Source organism: Oncorhynchus keta, chromosome 36 (genome assembly GCF_023373465.1).
Source record: "Oncorhynchus keta strain PuntledgeMale-10-30-2019 chromosome 36, Oket_V2, whole genome shotgun sequence".
Lineage (NCBI taxonomy): Eukaryota > Metazoa > Chordata > Actinopteri > Salmoniformes > Salmonidae > Oncorhynchus > Oncorhynchus keta.
This window is the reverse complement of record NC_068456.1, coordinates 24,985,557-25,001,598: the sequence shown is the minus strand read 5'-3', so window position 1 is coordinate 25,001,598 and position 16,042 is coordinate 24,985,557. Positions and strand designations below refer to the sequence as shown.

The window sequence follows — 16,042 nt, the reverse complement described above, 5'->3', positions numbered from 1 at the left end:
TTTACCTTGTCAGCTCGGGGATCCGATCTTGCAACCTTTCGGTTACTTGTCCAACACTCTAACCACTAAGCTACCTGCTGCCCCATTGATTAGATGCCTTTTTTCATTAATTAGGCTATATTCTCTTGAACCATATGGTCTATCCACTAGGAACCCATAGACAATATGGACATAGATATAACAAATGCATACTATACGTATATGACTAAAATACAAATCAAGTATAAATGACTAAAGTTACCATAGATTGGCATTGATTACCGGTTAATTACCAACATTTCTGAAGATTCCGGTAACTTAGGTAAATTAACAGTAGCGTTGCAACCATAGTTACCTTATAAACAACAAACATAGACATACCCAGCTGGCCATTTCTAAAAGTAACTGCCCTTGTGGGCATGCCTCTGTCAGAAAGATATGGAAACAGTCCACCAAGAATCAGGTCCTCTGTCAGAAAGATATGGAAACAGTCCACCAAGAATCAGGTCCTCTGTCAGAAAGATATGGAAACAGTCGACCAAGAATCAGGTCCTCTGTCAGAAAGATATGGAAACAGTCGACCAAGAATCAGGTCCTCTGTCAGAAAGATATGGAAACAGTCCACCAAGAATCAGGTCCTCTGTCAGAAAGATATGGAAACAGTCCACCAAGAATCCAGAGAATGGAAACAGTCCACCAAGAATCCTCTGTCAGAAAGATATGGAAACAGTCCACCAAGAATCAGGTCCTCTGTCAGAAAGATATGGAAACAGTCCACCAAGAATCAGGTCCTCTGTCAGAAAGATAAACAGTCCAAACAGTCCTCTGTCAAGAATCAGGTCCTCTGTCAGAAAGATATGGAAACAGTCCACCAAGAATCAGGTCCTCTGTCAGAAAGATATGGAAACAGTCCACCAAGAATCAGGTCCTCTGTCAGAAAGATATGGAAACAGTCCACCAAGAATCAGGTCCTCTGTCAGAAAGATATGGAAACAGTCCACCAAGAATCAGGTCCTCTGTCAGAAAGATATGGAAACAGTACACCAAGAATCAGGTCTTCTGTCAGAAAGATATGGAAACAGTCCACCAAGAATCAGGTCCTCTGTCAGAAAGATATGGAAACAGTCCACCAAGAATCAGGTCCTCTGTCAGAAAGATATGGAAACAGTCCACCAAGAATCAGGTCCTCTGTCAGAAAGATATGGAAACAGTCCACCAAGAATCAGGTCCTCTGTCAGAAAGATATGGAAACAGTCCACCAAGAATCAGGTCCTCTGTCAGAGTTTTGTCTTGAAATGGTTTCCAGGAAGTGTTGTTTAAAGACATGTTCGCTAAGTACTCAACACAATACAACATTATCCTCAGAATACAGGCTCTGTTCTCTATTGTAGAGATATTTGTCTACTGTACTGTACTGTACTGTACTGTACTGTACTGTACTGTACTGTACTGTACTGTACTGTACTGTACTGTACTGTACACACACCCACACATGCACACACCTATACACTTGGTGAGAAAATTTCCCTTTTTTCATATTATTTATTGAGTATCGGTATGGAATTATCATCCTATATGAATATAGTGGTAAAAGGCCAATATTGTCCAATAATATTTGTGAAACTATATATATTGGGTGGGCTCTATGTTTGTAGTACATCTATTGGTTGTTCAAACCACCTAAAAGCAACTTATTCATAGGTGATGGTAATAATTAAAGCATGCTGTATCATCCTCAAGCTCCAAAATTCAAATAATAGTTTTTTTTCTGTTTTGCGTGCTAAGGGTAACGCACTGCGTTTTGTGCCCAAGAAAAAACTGTCATGAAAATACAGTAGGTCTGTTGAGAATATAGGTGATTCTGTTGGAACTTGCAACGCCACTCCTCTGACTATTGTTGTTATGATGCCAAGAATCAAAATCACCTGTATTCAAAATATGCCATGGATTATGTCTCAAATCAAAGCACAGCCGAATACAACTGGTGTAGACTTGTGAAATGCTTGCTTACGAGCCCTTCCCAACGATGCAGTTTAAAAATGATAATACAAATTAAATAGTAACACAAAAGGAAAAAAATGAAATACACAGGGAGTAGTCTACCAGTACCAGACTAATGTGGAGCTATATACAGGGAGTAGTCTACCAGTACCAGACTAATGTGGAGCTATATACAGGGAGTAGTCTACAGGTACCAGACTAATGTGGAGCTATATACAGGGAGTACCAGTACCAGACTAATGTGGAGCTATATACAGGGAGTAGTCTACCAGTACCAGACTAATGTGGAGCTATATACAGGGAGTAGTCTACCAGTACCAGACTAATGTGGAGCTATATACAGGGAGTAGTCTACAGGTACCAGACTAATGTGGAGCTATATACAGGGAGTAGTCTACCAGTACCAGACTAATGTGGAGCTATATACAGGGAGTAGTCTACCAGTACCAGACTAATGTGGAGCTATATACAGGGAGTAGTCTACAGGTACCAGACTAATGTGGAGCTATATACAGGGAGTAGTCTACCGGTACCAGACTAATGTGGAGCTATATACAGGGAGTAGTCTACAGGTACCAGACTAATGTGGAGCTATATACAGGGAGTAGTCTACAGGTACCAGACTAATGTGGAGCTATATACAGGGAGTAGTCTACCAGTACCAGACTAATGTGGAGCTATATACAGGGAGTAGTCTACCAGTACCAGACTAATGTGGAGCTATATACAGGGAGTAGTCTACAAGTACCAGACTAATGTGGAGCTATATACATGGAGTAGTCTACAGGTACCAGACTAATGTGGAGCTATATACAGGGAGTAGTCTACAGGTACCAGACTAATGTGGAGCTATATACAGGGAGTAGTCTACAGGTACCAGACTAATGTGGAGCTATATACAGGGAGTAGTCTACCGGTACCAGACTAATGTGGAGCTATATACAGGGAGTAGTCTACAGGTACCAGACTAATGTGGAGCTATATACAGGGAGTAGTCTACAGGTACCAGACTAATGTGGAGCTATATACAGGGAGTAGTCTACAGGTACCAGACTAATGTGGAGCTATATACAGGGAGTAGTCTACCAGTACCAGACTAATGTGGAGCTATATACAGGGAGTAGTCTACAGGTACCAGACCAATGTGGAGCTATATACAGGGAGTAGTCTACAGGTACCAGACTAATGTGGAGCTATATACAGGGAGTAGTCTACCAGTACCAGACTAATGTGGAGCTATATACAGGGAGTAGTCCACCAGTACCAGACTAATGTGGAGCTATATACAGGGAGTTGTCTACCAGTACGAGACTAATGTGGAGCTATATACAGGGAGTCGTCTACCAGTACGAGACAAATGTGGAGCTATATACAGGGAGTAGTCTACCAGTACCAGACTAATGTGGAGCTATATACAGGAAGTAGTCTACCAGTACCAGACTAATGTGGAGCTATATACAGGGAGTAGTCTACCAGTACCAGACTAATGTGGAGCTATATACAGGGAGTAGTCTACCAGTACCAGACTAATGTGGAGCTATATACAGGGAGTACCAGTACCAGACTAATGTGGAGCTATATACAGGGAGTACCAGTACCAGACTAATGTGGAGCTATATACAGGGAGTACCAGTACCAGACTAATGTGGAGCTATATACAGGAAGTAGTCTACCAGTACCAGACTAATGTGGAGCTATATACAGGGAGTAGTCTACCAGTACCAGACTAATGTGGAGCTATATACAGGGAGTACCAGTACCAGACTAATGTGGAGCTATATACAGGGAGTACCAGTACCAGACTAATGTGGAGCTATATACAAGGAGTAGTCTACCAGTACGAGACTAATGTGGAGCTATATACAGGGAGTAGTCTACCAGTACCAGACTAATGTGGAGCTATATACAGGGAGTACCAGTACCAGACTAATGTGGAGCTATATACAGGGAGTACCAGTACCAGACTAATGTGGAGCTATATACAGGGAGTACCAGTACCAGACTAATGTGGAGCTATATACAGGGAATAGACTACCAGTACGAGACTAATGTGGAGCTATATACAGGGAGTACCAGTACCAGACTAATGTGGAGCTATATACAGGAAGTAGTCTACCAGTACCAGACTAATGTGGAGCTATATACAGGGAGTAGTCTACCAGTACGAGACTAATGTGGAGCTATATACAGGGAGTACCAGTACCAGACTAATGTGGAGCTATATACAGGGAGTAGTCTACCAGTACCAGATTTATGTGGAGCTATATACAGGGAGTAGTCTACCAGTACGAGACTAATGTGGAGCTATATACAGGGAGTACCAGCACCAGACTAATGTGGAGCTATATACAGGGAGTAGTCTACCAGTACGAGACTAATGTGGAGCTATATACAGGGAGTACCAGTACCAGACTAATGTGGAGCTATATACAGGGAGAAGTCTACCAGTACGAGACTAATGTGGAGCTATATACAGGGAGTAGTCTACCAGTACGAGACTAATGTGGAGCTATATACAGGGAGTACCAGTACCAGACTAATGTGGAGCTATATACAAGGAGTACCAGTACCAGACTAATGTGGAGCTATATACAGGGAGTAGTCTACCAGTACAAGACTAATGTGGAGCTATATACAGGGAGTACCAGTACGAGACTCATGTGGAGCTATATACAGGGAGTAGTCTACCAGTACGAGATTAATGTGGAGCTATATACAGGGAGTAGTCTACCAGTACGAGACTAATGTGGAGCTATATACAGGGAGTAGTCTACCAGTATGAGACTAATGTGGAGCTATATACAGGGAGTAGTCTACCAGTACGAGACTAATGTGGAGCTATATACAGGGAGTACCAGCACCAGACTAATGTGGAGCTATATACAGGGAGTACCAGCACCAGACTAATGTGGAGCTATATACAGGGAGTACCAGCACCAGACTAATGTGGAGCTATATACAGGGAGTACCAACACCAGATTAATGTGGAGCTATATACAGGGAGTAGTCTACCAGTACCAGACTAATGTGGAGCTATATACAGGGAGTAGTCTACCAGTACCAGACTAATGTGGAGCTATATACAGGGAGTACCAGCACCAGACTAATGTGGAGCTATATACAGGAAGTAGTCTACCAGTACCAGACTAATGTGGAGCTATATACAGGGAGTATTCTACCAGTACCAGACTAATGTGGAGCTATATACAGGAAGTAGTCTACCAGTACCAGACTAATGTGGAGCTATATACAGGGAGTAGTCTACCAGTACCAGACTAATGTGGAGCTATATACAGGGACTATTCTACCAGTACCAGACTAATGTGGAGCTATATACAGGGAATAGTCTACCAGTACGAGACTAATGTGGAGCTACATACAGGGAATAGTCGAAAGATAAAGGATTTTATCATTCTTATTTTATTATTGGTCAAATATTTTAGGGAAACTTGGTTTCCCTTTGCGTCCATGAATACAAGCTACTGCTTCACGCTACTCAACGTTGTTGTATTCCATAATTGTCTTTCAGTTCTAGTGCATACTTTTATTTTGAAATCTATTACAGTGCCTATCGTACCTTTATTTAGAAATATGTGGTGGAACGGAAGTCGTTGCTTAGCGACATCTAAAAGCGTCTGATAAGTGTGAACTTGCAGTTGCTAGCGGCTTAATTTTGTTTTGTATAATATTGTAATTAGAATTAAAAATATATAATATATATATATATAGCTAGCTATGCCACCAAAAAGACAAGGGCCTCTTCAAACAGTGCAAAGAGAGACGGATGATATCAAAAGACTGGTGAGCCAGCTAGCGTTAGCTAGCTAACTCGAGTGCAATGCATGGTAGTTTACCTGCTTTGCTTGGTTGCAGTCATCCTTGGTTACGATCCATCATATATGTGGTACATGTGTTTTACTTTCCATATAGGTTGACCGTCTGATAAAAGATGCACGGCTGTCGGATGGGTCAGGGCGCACAGAGGCATATCAGAGGTAGCTAACGTAGTTACACCCTTCACGTATTCAAATCTGCTAAACATTAGTTATAGCTAGCTCGCTACTAACTCATGGATATTATAACTAGCTAACTTAAAACGTTGCCTTTTCTTCCAGCCGATGCATACATCTACAAAACTTAGTGGAGGAGACAACCAGGAAGCTCAAGAAGTTAACCAAGGTAACGTTATGTATATACAGCATTTATTAAGCTAGCTAGCTACATTATTCCCCTCCAGTCATTTTCATCGTTGTTTGGTCTTTCAAATGCTGCTCCATACTTTTGTTGTTTTAGCTAGCAACTATACTTAGCTACACATTTTTCATCTGCTCCGCACTAAAGGCTGATGAGCCAGCACCAGTGGGGAATTACGAACAGAGAAAGATGGAGGAGGAAAGACGTCTGCGGGGGTTTGAGGAGAAGCTGCTGGTCCTAGTCCAGGAGCTCTCTCCGCCTCAGAAACGTGAGAGAGGGTGAGGACCATAGCAATATTTCTTAATTAACACATTCAATACTATAGTCCTTGTGATTGTGTAATATTGTCTACATTCTGATCCATGACTTGTGATGATGGTTTCTGTCTCCCAGGCCTCATAGGGTGAGTTGTAGGCCCTTTGTTCAAAACATACTTACTGGCTTCTGCTAGTGTATTGAGGTTGTTATCTACCGAGTATCTATGTGTTCAATTAAGACAAGTTCTTGAAACTGCCAGTGTCCAAAGAGAAAGACCATCTGCCCATTTTTTCCCCAGGTCATCCCAAGCCCAGGAAGATGAAGAGGAGGAAGACAGTGAGGAAGACAGCGAAGAAGACAGTGAGGAAGAGGAGAGTGAAGAGGAGAGTGTAGAAGATGAGGAAGAAGATGATGATGAGGAAGATGTAGTCACAAAGACCATGTCAGGCACTGCCACGTATATGGTCATCAGTGCCTTTAAAGGAGAGCAGGAAGGAGATCTTACCATTCAGGTCAAAATACTGCTCAGACAAATTCACTAGCATACAAAGATCATATCCTGACTGTTTGTCATAATCTAGTTAAACAGTGGTGATATTTTTTGCTTATCTTTTCAGATGGGTGAGGTCCTGGCGATTCTCAGTAAAAATGAGGATGGCTGGTGGCTTGCTCAGGACTCAAAGGGCAGTAAGGGACTAGTCCCCAAAACCTACTTGAAGGTACCATCAGTTGAACAATTCTTTGATGTTGATTGCTGTCATTCTAATTACATCAAAAACATATGGGTTTATGTATTTTGTGTTTGTATGTTTCAGAGATATTCAGACCAGGAGGAGGATGATGAGGAAGCGTCAGAGGATGAGGAGCTTGAGTCCAAAAGGAAGCAGAGGTGAGGTTCTCTTCATAACCACTAGATGGCAATGTTCACAAATGCGTCGCTCGAAGGTTACTTGGACTCCTTGGAACATAATTATTATGAATCTTTCTGACTGCTAGACAATCAACTTTGTTGTTGTTGTTGTTCTGTAATTGATAACACATACATTTACAGTGATGATGATGATATTCTAGTGTTCCCAATGACTGTGACAGTGAATATCTTCTCACATTGACAGCTCAAACTGGGACTGTGTAAGGAGAGCCATCACTGAGGTAAGAGGAGCTAGTGGTGGACCAGTTCAACTAGATTCTAAAACATAATCTACTACTTGTGTGTGTGTATGCACATGTGCATTTGTGTGTGTCTATTCCTGTGTGAAATTCTTTTCAGATTGATGCTACTGATGTTCTGTCAGCCATGGGTGCCATCCCTGCTGGGTTCAGGTCATCCACCCTCTCTAAACTACTAGATGAGGGTAAGTCTCTGAGCTTAGATCAGTCTAGTCTCACAGAGGCATGACATTCTGCCGGGAACAGAAAGACTCACCTGATCAACAAAAAATGTGTGTAGATAGTTCTCCCGAATAATATTTAATCACGTATCATCAGCTTGTGTACTGTGGGCCAGATTGGATGTCATCGATAAAGAACACCTGCGTCATCTTTTTAGTACCCTGTGTTGTGCTGTACCATTATCTTCATCAAATACACATATTTACCCTAACCCTCTGTGCTACACACACACCGCTAATATGTCACAGCAGGCATGCATGCACACAAAGACATAGACATTTTCTGCCATGTCGGTCACCCCAAAGGCTGTATGCTTTTCATGCTCTGCATAATTCTTCAATAGTTGGATGGTTTGTACAGTCAAACAAAGGAATAGTTAGTGGACAGGGTGACATCCAATGTTCCCTCCAAGCTGCGTGCGTCAGCGGCCGTGCACTTCCTCCAGGACTGCCGTGTAGAAGAAATGCCAGGCAGCGCAGAGACGCAAGAGATTAAACTTCACTGAGTTCACCCTATTCATTTGCACTATATAGATTGTTTTTTTCTGCCCCTTTTCAATGCAACAAACCAAAACAACTTTGTAAGATTGAGTCTGATTTTGTGGTAGGCAGAGCCAGAGTGCAAAGGAGTAGAATTCTATTGGCGGTCTTTCAATCACCAGCGAGTGAATTTGCTTTTCAGATCAGAGCGCAGTGAACATTAGTGGATATTCTTTGCTAGTTAGCGAGTTATTAGCCCCGTTAGAAATAAGTATAGGTCAGCAATCAAATCAAATCAAATGTATTTATATAGCCCTTCGTACATCAGCTGATATCTCAAAGTGCTGTACAGAAACCCAGCCTAAAACCCCAAACAGCAAGCAATGCAGGTGTAGAAGCACGGTGGCTAGGAAAAACTCCCTAGAAAGGCCAAAACCTGGCAAGAAACCTAGAGAGGAACCAGGCTATGTGGGGTGGCCAGTCCTCTTCTGGCTGTGCCGGGTGGAGATTATGACAGAACATGGCCAAGATGTTCAAATGTTCATAAATGACCAGCATGGTCGAATAATAATAAGGCAGAACAGTTGAAACTGGAGCAGCAGCACGGCCAGGTGGACTGGGGACAGCAAGGAGTCATCATGTCAGGTAGTCCTGGGGCATGGTCCTAGGGCTCAGGTCCTCCGAGAGAGAGAAAGAAAGAGAGAAGGAGAGAATTAGAGAACGCACACTTAGATTCACACAGGACACCGAATAGGACAGGAGAAGTACTCCAGATATAACAAACTGACCCTAGCCCCCGACACATAAACTACTGCAGCATAAATACTGGAGGCTGGGACAGGAGGGGTCAGGAGACACTGTGGCCCCATCCGAGGACACCCCAGACAGGGCCAAACAGGAAGGATATAACCCCACCCACTTTGCCAAAGCACAGCCCCCACACCACTAGAGGGATATCTTCAACCACCAATTTACCATCCTGAGACAAGGCTGAGTATAGCCCACAAAGATCTCCGCCATGGCACAACCCAAGGGGGGGCGCCAACCCAGACAGGATGACCACATCAGTGAATCAACCCACTCAGGTGACGCACCCCTTCCAGGGACGGCATGAGAGAGCCCCAGTAAGCCAGTGACTCAGCCCCTGTAATAGGGTTAGAGGCAGAGAATCCCAGTGGAAAGAGGGAAACCGGCCAGGCAGACACAGCAAGGGCGGTTCGTTGCTCCAGAGCCTTTCCGTTCACCTTCCCACTCCTGGGCCAGACTACACTCAATCATATGACCCACTGAAGAGATGAGTCTTCAGTAAAGACTTAAAGGGTGAGACCGAGTTTGCGTCTCTGACATGGGTAGGCAGACCGTTCCATAAAAATTGAGCTCTATAGGAGAATGCCCTGCCTCCAGCTGTTTGCTTAGAAATTCTAGGGACAATTAGGATTTCATAGAAATCAAAAGCTATTTCAACGTGAAAATGTTATGGGATTTTGTCAATTTTTTGTTGGCAGGCCTACAATACATTATGCTCAAATATCCAAAATAGCCTATTGGCAACTGTCTAAAACAGTAAGTATACAGCCTCAGTGTTCACTGTAAATGCACGCCGGAAGTTGCACAAAATTCTCACAACGTTTCCGCTCATAAGACCTATAATTTGCTTGTAATGTTTTCAAAAGGGCCTGTGGCCTGTGTGTTTTACAGGGATTACCTACAGAGCAAGTCACTACATCCAGCCAGAGTTGAGCCAATCCAAACTGTCCTTCAAAGACCTCTTCCGGGACCCAGACACTGGAAAAGTAAGGATTTATACTGAGATAACATTAAAGCAGTTATGGCCAACTTGCAAAGGTCACATCACACAAATAGGTCTTCCTTTAGCTTGATGTATGTTGGGGGTGTGTCGTGGAAATTTCCTGTATTACCAAATCATGAGAGAGCAAACCACACACAAGTCAGAATATATTATAAAGTCCCATCTTTAATTATTTATGAGCTTCACCATAGTCCTGTGTCTCTCAGATCAATTCAGTGTCTATAAATGAATTCTCTGAGAGTGCTTACAAAACAGTTCTTAGTATCATTTATAGCCAAGACACACCCATCTCAACTCACATGACGAATAACAGATCTTGGGAACATTACACAAAGGAAGATTTACTTGAAAGAGGAGTATCCCATAGCCAGACAGCATTAGCAATAAATTATCGTTCAGTTTGCCCTCTTAGACAAGGTTCTACTTCTCGTTCTTGGTACAACATACAGTGGGGCAAAAAAGTATTTAGTCAGCCACCAATTGTGCAAGTTCTCCCACTTAAAAAGATGAGAGAGGCCTGTAATTTTCATCATAGGTACACTTCAACTATGACAGACAAAATGGGGGGAAAAAATCCAGAAAATCACATTGTAGGATTTTTAATGAATTTATTTGCAAATTATGGTGGAAAATAAGTATTTGGTCAATAACAAAAGTGTATCTCAATACCTTGTAAAATACCCTTTGTTGGCAATGACAGAGGTCAAACGTTTTCTGTAAGTCTTCACAAGGTTTTCACACACTGTTGCTGGTATTTTGGCCCATTCCTCCATGCAGATCTCCTCTAGAGCAGTGATGTTTTGGGGCTGTTGCTGGGCAACACAGACTTTCAACTCCCTCCAAAGATTATCTATGGGGTTGAGATCTGGAGACTGGCTAGGCCACTGCAGGACCTTGAAATGCTTCTTACGAAGCCACTCCTTCGTTGCCCGGGCGGTGTGTTTGAGGTCATTGTCATGCTGAAAGACCCAGCCATGTTTCATCTTCAATGCCCTTGCTGATGGAAGGAGGTTTTCACTCAAAATCTCACGATACATTGCCCCATTCATTATTTCCTTTACACGGATCAGTCGTCCTGGTCCCTTTGCAGAAAAACAGCCCCAAAGCATGATGTTTCCACCCCCATGCTTCACAGTAGGTATGGTGTTTTTTGGATGCAACTCAGCATTCTTTGTCCTCCAAACACGACGAGTTGAGTTTTTACCAAAAAGTTATATTTTGGTTTTAATCTGACCATATGACATTATCCCAATCTTCTTCTGGATCATCCAAATGCTCTCCAGCAAACTTCAGACGGGCCTGGACATGTACTGGCTTAAGCAGGGGGATACGTCTGGCACTGCAGGATTTTGATTCCCTGGCGGCGTAGTGTGTTACTGATGGTAGGCTTTGTTACTTTGGTCCCAGCTCTCTGCAGGTCATTCACTAGGTCTTGTATGTCTTCCATTTCCTAATAATTGCTCCCACAGTTGATTTCTTCAAACCAAGCTGCTTACCTATTGCAGATTCAGTCTTCCCAGCCTGGTGCAGGTCTACAATTTTGTTTCTGGTGTCCTTTGACAGCTCTTTGGTCTTGGCCATAGTGGAGTTTGGAGTGTGACAGTTTGAGGTTGTGGACAGGTCTGTGACAGGTCTGTGAGAGCCAGAAATCTTGCCTGTTTGTAGGTGACCAAATACTTATTTTCCACCATAATTTGCAAATAAATTAATTAAAAATCCTAGAATGTGATTTTCTGGATTTTTTCTTCTCATTTTGTCTGTCATAGTTGAAGTGTACCTATGATGACAATTACAGGCCTCTCATCTTTTTAAGTGGGAGAACTTGCACAACTGGTGGCTGACTAAATACTTTTTTGCCACACTGTAGTACCAAAACATTACCTCATCCAATGGCATAATCAATTGTCAATTCTAGATACTCCCATCAAAAATACAACCCCTCCTGGACAAGATCTAGTCAGAGGAGTGACTGGCACACAGACATTGTGGAGCCAACTAACTGGTTTCCCTTTAATCACTCCATCCCTTCACATGGTTTAGGAATAGTTATCGACAGTTATTCACAGATAAGACGAACCTGACCTCTCCCCTCTCTGGGCCCAAGTAACTTTACCACATAAGCATACTTATGAACATTGATAAAACATCTTATTAATCAATGTTACCTAAAGAATTCTGATTCTGCCACAACAGGTGTGGCAGTCATGACATTTTGTCAGCCGGTGATTGTCAAACAAATAACTGCCGGTCTCATGGTATTTGACCGTTAATGAACATAAACACATTTAGCATCTCCTGGCTTCCACATACAGCCTACAAGCCACTGATGCAGACCTTTGGAACATCTACATTTGAAAATGTCTAATAAATCCATATAATATAACCTACACATCACAGTAAATCCATGTAATATAACCTACACATCACAGTAAATCCATTATTTATTTTAGATAGACTATTTTCATATCATGTTTCTTTAGACTATTTCAGAAGAACAGAATAGCGTACTCTGAGTTGTTAAGCCCTAAGAAGACTGTCATATGACTGTGGGCTACACTAGTTAATTTAGCAAAGAAGATTTGCTCAGAATTCCGTGGCATTATTTTATATTATTTTATAGTATGAACAATACAATTGAACATAGCTGATTAAAATAGAAAGGATATTTTCTCCAAATGATTTCCAAGGAATTACGCCTATTCTGTGTGAAGCGGTTAACAGAGAAACAGGTCCTCCTATATGCTTCATTTAGAGTTATTTATGCAACTTTAGTTGTTCTACAAATGTTGGGATATATGCTTTTTTTATACATTCTAAGGCTGCATGATACGACTCTAATGATGATTTGAAAAAAGCTGATTTGTTTCCTGTGCAGGCTGCACACACTTCACCAGTCTCTCATTCACAGTTTGACAAGTACTTGATAATATTCTCACCATGTCTCGAGTTTCCTGGTGGCGTTCCCCTTGTGTGACTGTAATTCCCCCCCAAATATCCATGCCTCTTGCGGCCAAAGTGCCCTGGGGCTGAATATAATACTTATAATTCCCTTCTCCCAGCTGCCGTGCTCCGAAGCTGTGCTCCGAAGCAACTCTCACTCACATGGCTGTCTCAGATATCTGTCACAGGCCGGCTCATAGCCTGTGGCAAAAATGAGGGGACACGAACAACAGGTATAGGCCAATCAAAAAGGTTCTTTATTGTAAACCAAAACTATTAACTTTAAACAAAGAAAAAGGAATGAGGTGTGAAAGTATCATAATGTAAAGGGTGTATGTAAAGTGCAGGGATGCATGAATCTGTGTGTGTGAATGACTGAGTGAAAACTATGCAAAACTACAAAGGAACAAACAAAACAGGATCATACCTGGAGGAGCAGAGAGAGTGATTAGTGAAGCAGCAGTTTAAATACCCAGAGCCCAGGTGACTCCAATCACTAACGACCCTCCTCTGCCTGCAGGAGGATCCGCCCCTGCACTGCAGAGGAGGGGCCGTGACATATCTCAATTCTTATTAGCCAATGCCCGTCATGTGATCGGGTCCTTCTCACAGCTAAGAAGTAGGCTGGAAGTGAAGACCGACACAATTGCGTGCGTCCTTATCGAATTTCGAGGCACATATTGAAGATGTTAGAAGAACTGCACACATTTGTCTACTATTCATCAGCCAATGAGATGTGTTGGCCTAACGATCAGCAAAATCACTAGCCTATGTCAATTTACTATCCCATAGTACACAAGTTGACCTATTCTATTGGTCAACTTGTCCTTCTGTGCAATAAATAAATATTCTAACATACTGTAATGAGGTCTGTGTGTAGCTGGTGTAGAGGAGTCAGGCGCAGGACAGCAGATATGAGTAAATAAACATACTTTACATACTTTATACAAATGCAATACAAAAAGAGAGCCCACATTAACGGACCGTACTACATACAAACAATTACTCACAAACAGACATGGGGGAACAGAGGGTTAAATAATGAACAAGTAATTGGGGAATTTATACCAGGTTTGTAAGACAAAGACAAAACAAATGGAAAATGAAAAGTGGATCGGCGATGGCTAGCAGGCCGGTGACGTTGACCACCGAACGCCGCCCGAACAAGGAGAGGAAACGACTTCGGCAGAAGTCGTGACGCATACAGTACCTGTCAAAAGTTTGGACACACCTACTCATTCAAGGGTTTTTCTTTATTTTTACTATTTTCTACATTGTAGAATAATAGTGAAGACATCAAAACTTCATCAGTCTCTCATTCACAGTTTGACAAACACTTTCCCGGTGGCGCTCCCCTTGTGTGGCTATAATGCCCCTTAAAAAATCCATATGCTGACACTTGTTGGCTGCTTTTCCTTCACTCTGCGGTCCAACTCATCCCAAACCATCTCATTTGGGTTGAGGTCAGGTGATTGTGAAGGCCAGGTCATCTGATGTAACACTCCATCACTCCCCTTCTTGCTCAAATAGCCCTTACACAGCCTGGAGGTGTGTTGGGTCATTGTACTGTTGAAAAACAAATGATAGTCTCACTGTGCTGTAGGTGTCCTGGAGGGCAGGTAGTTTGACCCCGGTGATGCGTTGTGCAGACCGTACCACCTTCTGGAGAGCCTTGTGGTTGTGGGCGGTGCAGTTGCCATACCAGGCGGTGATACAGCCCGACAGGATGCTCTCATTTGGCAATCTGTAAAAACTTTGAGTGTTTTAGGTGACAAGCCAAATTTATTCAGCCTCCTGAGGTTGAAGAGGCTCTGTTGCGCCTTCTTCACCACACTATCTGTGTGGGTGGACCATTTCAGTTTGCCTGTGATGTGTACGCCAAAGAACTTAAAACTTTCCGCCTGCTGTTCCATTTAATGTGGATAGGGGCGTGCTAGCTCTGGTGTTTCCCTGAAGTCCACAATCATTTCCTTTGTTTAATTGATGTTGATGTTGAGTGAGGTTGTTTTCCTAACATCACACACTGAGTGCCCTCACCTCCTCACTGTAGGTTGTCTCGTTGTTGTTTGTAATCAAGCCTACTACTGTTGTGTCGTCTGCAAACTTGATGACTGAGATGGAGGCGTGCTTGGCCACGCAGTCATGGGTGAACAGGGAGTACAGGAGGGGGCTGAGCACTCACCCTTGTGGGGCCCCAGTGTTGAGGATCAGTGAAGTGGATATGTTGTTTCCTACCTTCACCACCTGAGGGCGGCCCGTCGGGAAGTCCAGGACCTAATTGCACAGGGCAGGGTTGAGACCCAGTGCCTCAAGCTTAATGATGATCTTGGAGGGTACTATGGCGTTGAATGCTGAGCTATAGTCAATGAACAGCATTCTTACATAGGTATTCCTCTTGTCCAGATGGGATAGTGTAGTGTGATGGCGATTGTATCGTCTGTAGACCTACTGTGGCGGTAAGCAAATTTAAGTGGGTCTAGGGTGACTTATAAGGTGGATGTGATATGATCCTTGACTAGCCTCTCAAAGCACTTCATGATGACAGAAGTGAGTGCTATGGGGCGATAGTCATTTGGTTCAGTTACCTTTGCCTTTTGGGGTACAGGAACAATGGTGGCCATCTTGAAGCATGTGGGGACAACAGACTGGGATAGGGAGAAATTTAATATGTCCGTAAACACACCAGCCAGCTGGTCTGCACATACTCCGAGGACATGGCTAGGGCTGGCAGCCTTGCGAGAGTGAACACGTTTAAATGTCTTATTCACGTCGGCCACAGACGAGAGCCCACAGTCCTTGGTAGCGGGCCATTTGGTGGCACTGTATTATCCACAAAGCGGGCAAAGGTGTTTAGTTTGTCTGGAAGCAAGATGTTGGTGTCTGGCTGGTTTTCCTTTTGTAGTACGTGATTGTCTGTAGACCCTGCCACATACGTCTTGTGTCTGAGCCGTTGAATTGCGCCTCCACTTTGTCTCTATTCTGACATTTT

At 43.0% G+C, this 16,042-nt stretch overlaps 1 protein-coding gene and 1 long non-coding RNA gene across 8 annotated transcripts in view; both read left to right on the top strand.

Annotated features, from left to right (window-relative positions):
* The first annotated feature begins 267 nt into the window (after nt 1-267).
* On the top strand, nt 268-1,243 carry LOC127916534 (uncharacterized). Of its 4 annotated transcripts, none has more exons than XR_008095200.1 (3): nt 268-485; nt 819-990; nt 1,077-1,243. It is a non-coding gene; the product is annotated as an uncharacterized LOC127916534 (long non-coding RNA). The 4 variants fall into 4 exon arrangements; XR_008095201.1 differs by having other exon boundaries at nt 1,034-1,243; XR_008095202.1 differs by having other exon boundaries at nt 268-614.
* A 4,321-nt stretch (nt 1,244-5,564) lies between these two features.
* nphp1 (nephronophthisis 1) overlaps nt 5,565-16,042 on the top strand; it is a 49,655-nt gene continuing 39,177 nt past the window's right edge. For 3 of the 4 annotated variants that reach the window (XM_052498700.1, XM_052498699.1, XM_052498698.1), the window contains exons 1-10: nt 5,565-5,781; nt 5,911-5,975; nt 6,096-6,159; nt 6,322-6,452; nt 6,731-6,944; nt 7,050-7,151; nt 7,248-7,321; nt 7,548-7,584; nt 7,703-7,787; nt 10,002-10,096. In XM_052498700.1, coding sequence (XP_052354660.1) covers nt 5,716-5,781; nt 5,911-5,975; nt 6,096-6,159; nt 6,322-6,452; nt 6,731-6,944; nt 7,050-7,151; nt 7,248-7,321; nt 7,548-7,584; nt 7,703-7,787; nt 10,002-10,096 — 933 coding nt within the window. In that variant the 5' untranslated portion in view covers nt 5,565-5,715. The remainder of the gene's footprint in view (nt 5,782-5,910; nt 5,976-6,095; nt 6,160-6,321; nt 6,453-6,730; nt 6,945-7,049; nt 7,152-7,247; nt 7,322-7,547; nt 7,585-7,702; nt 7,788-10,001; nt 10,097-16,042) is intronic. The other variant, XM_052498697.1, reaches the window with a different exon arrangement.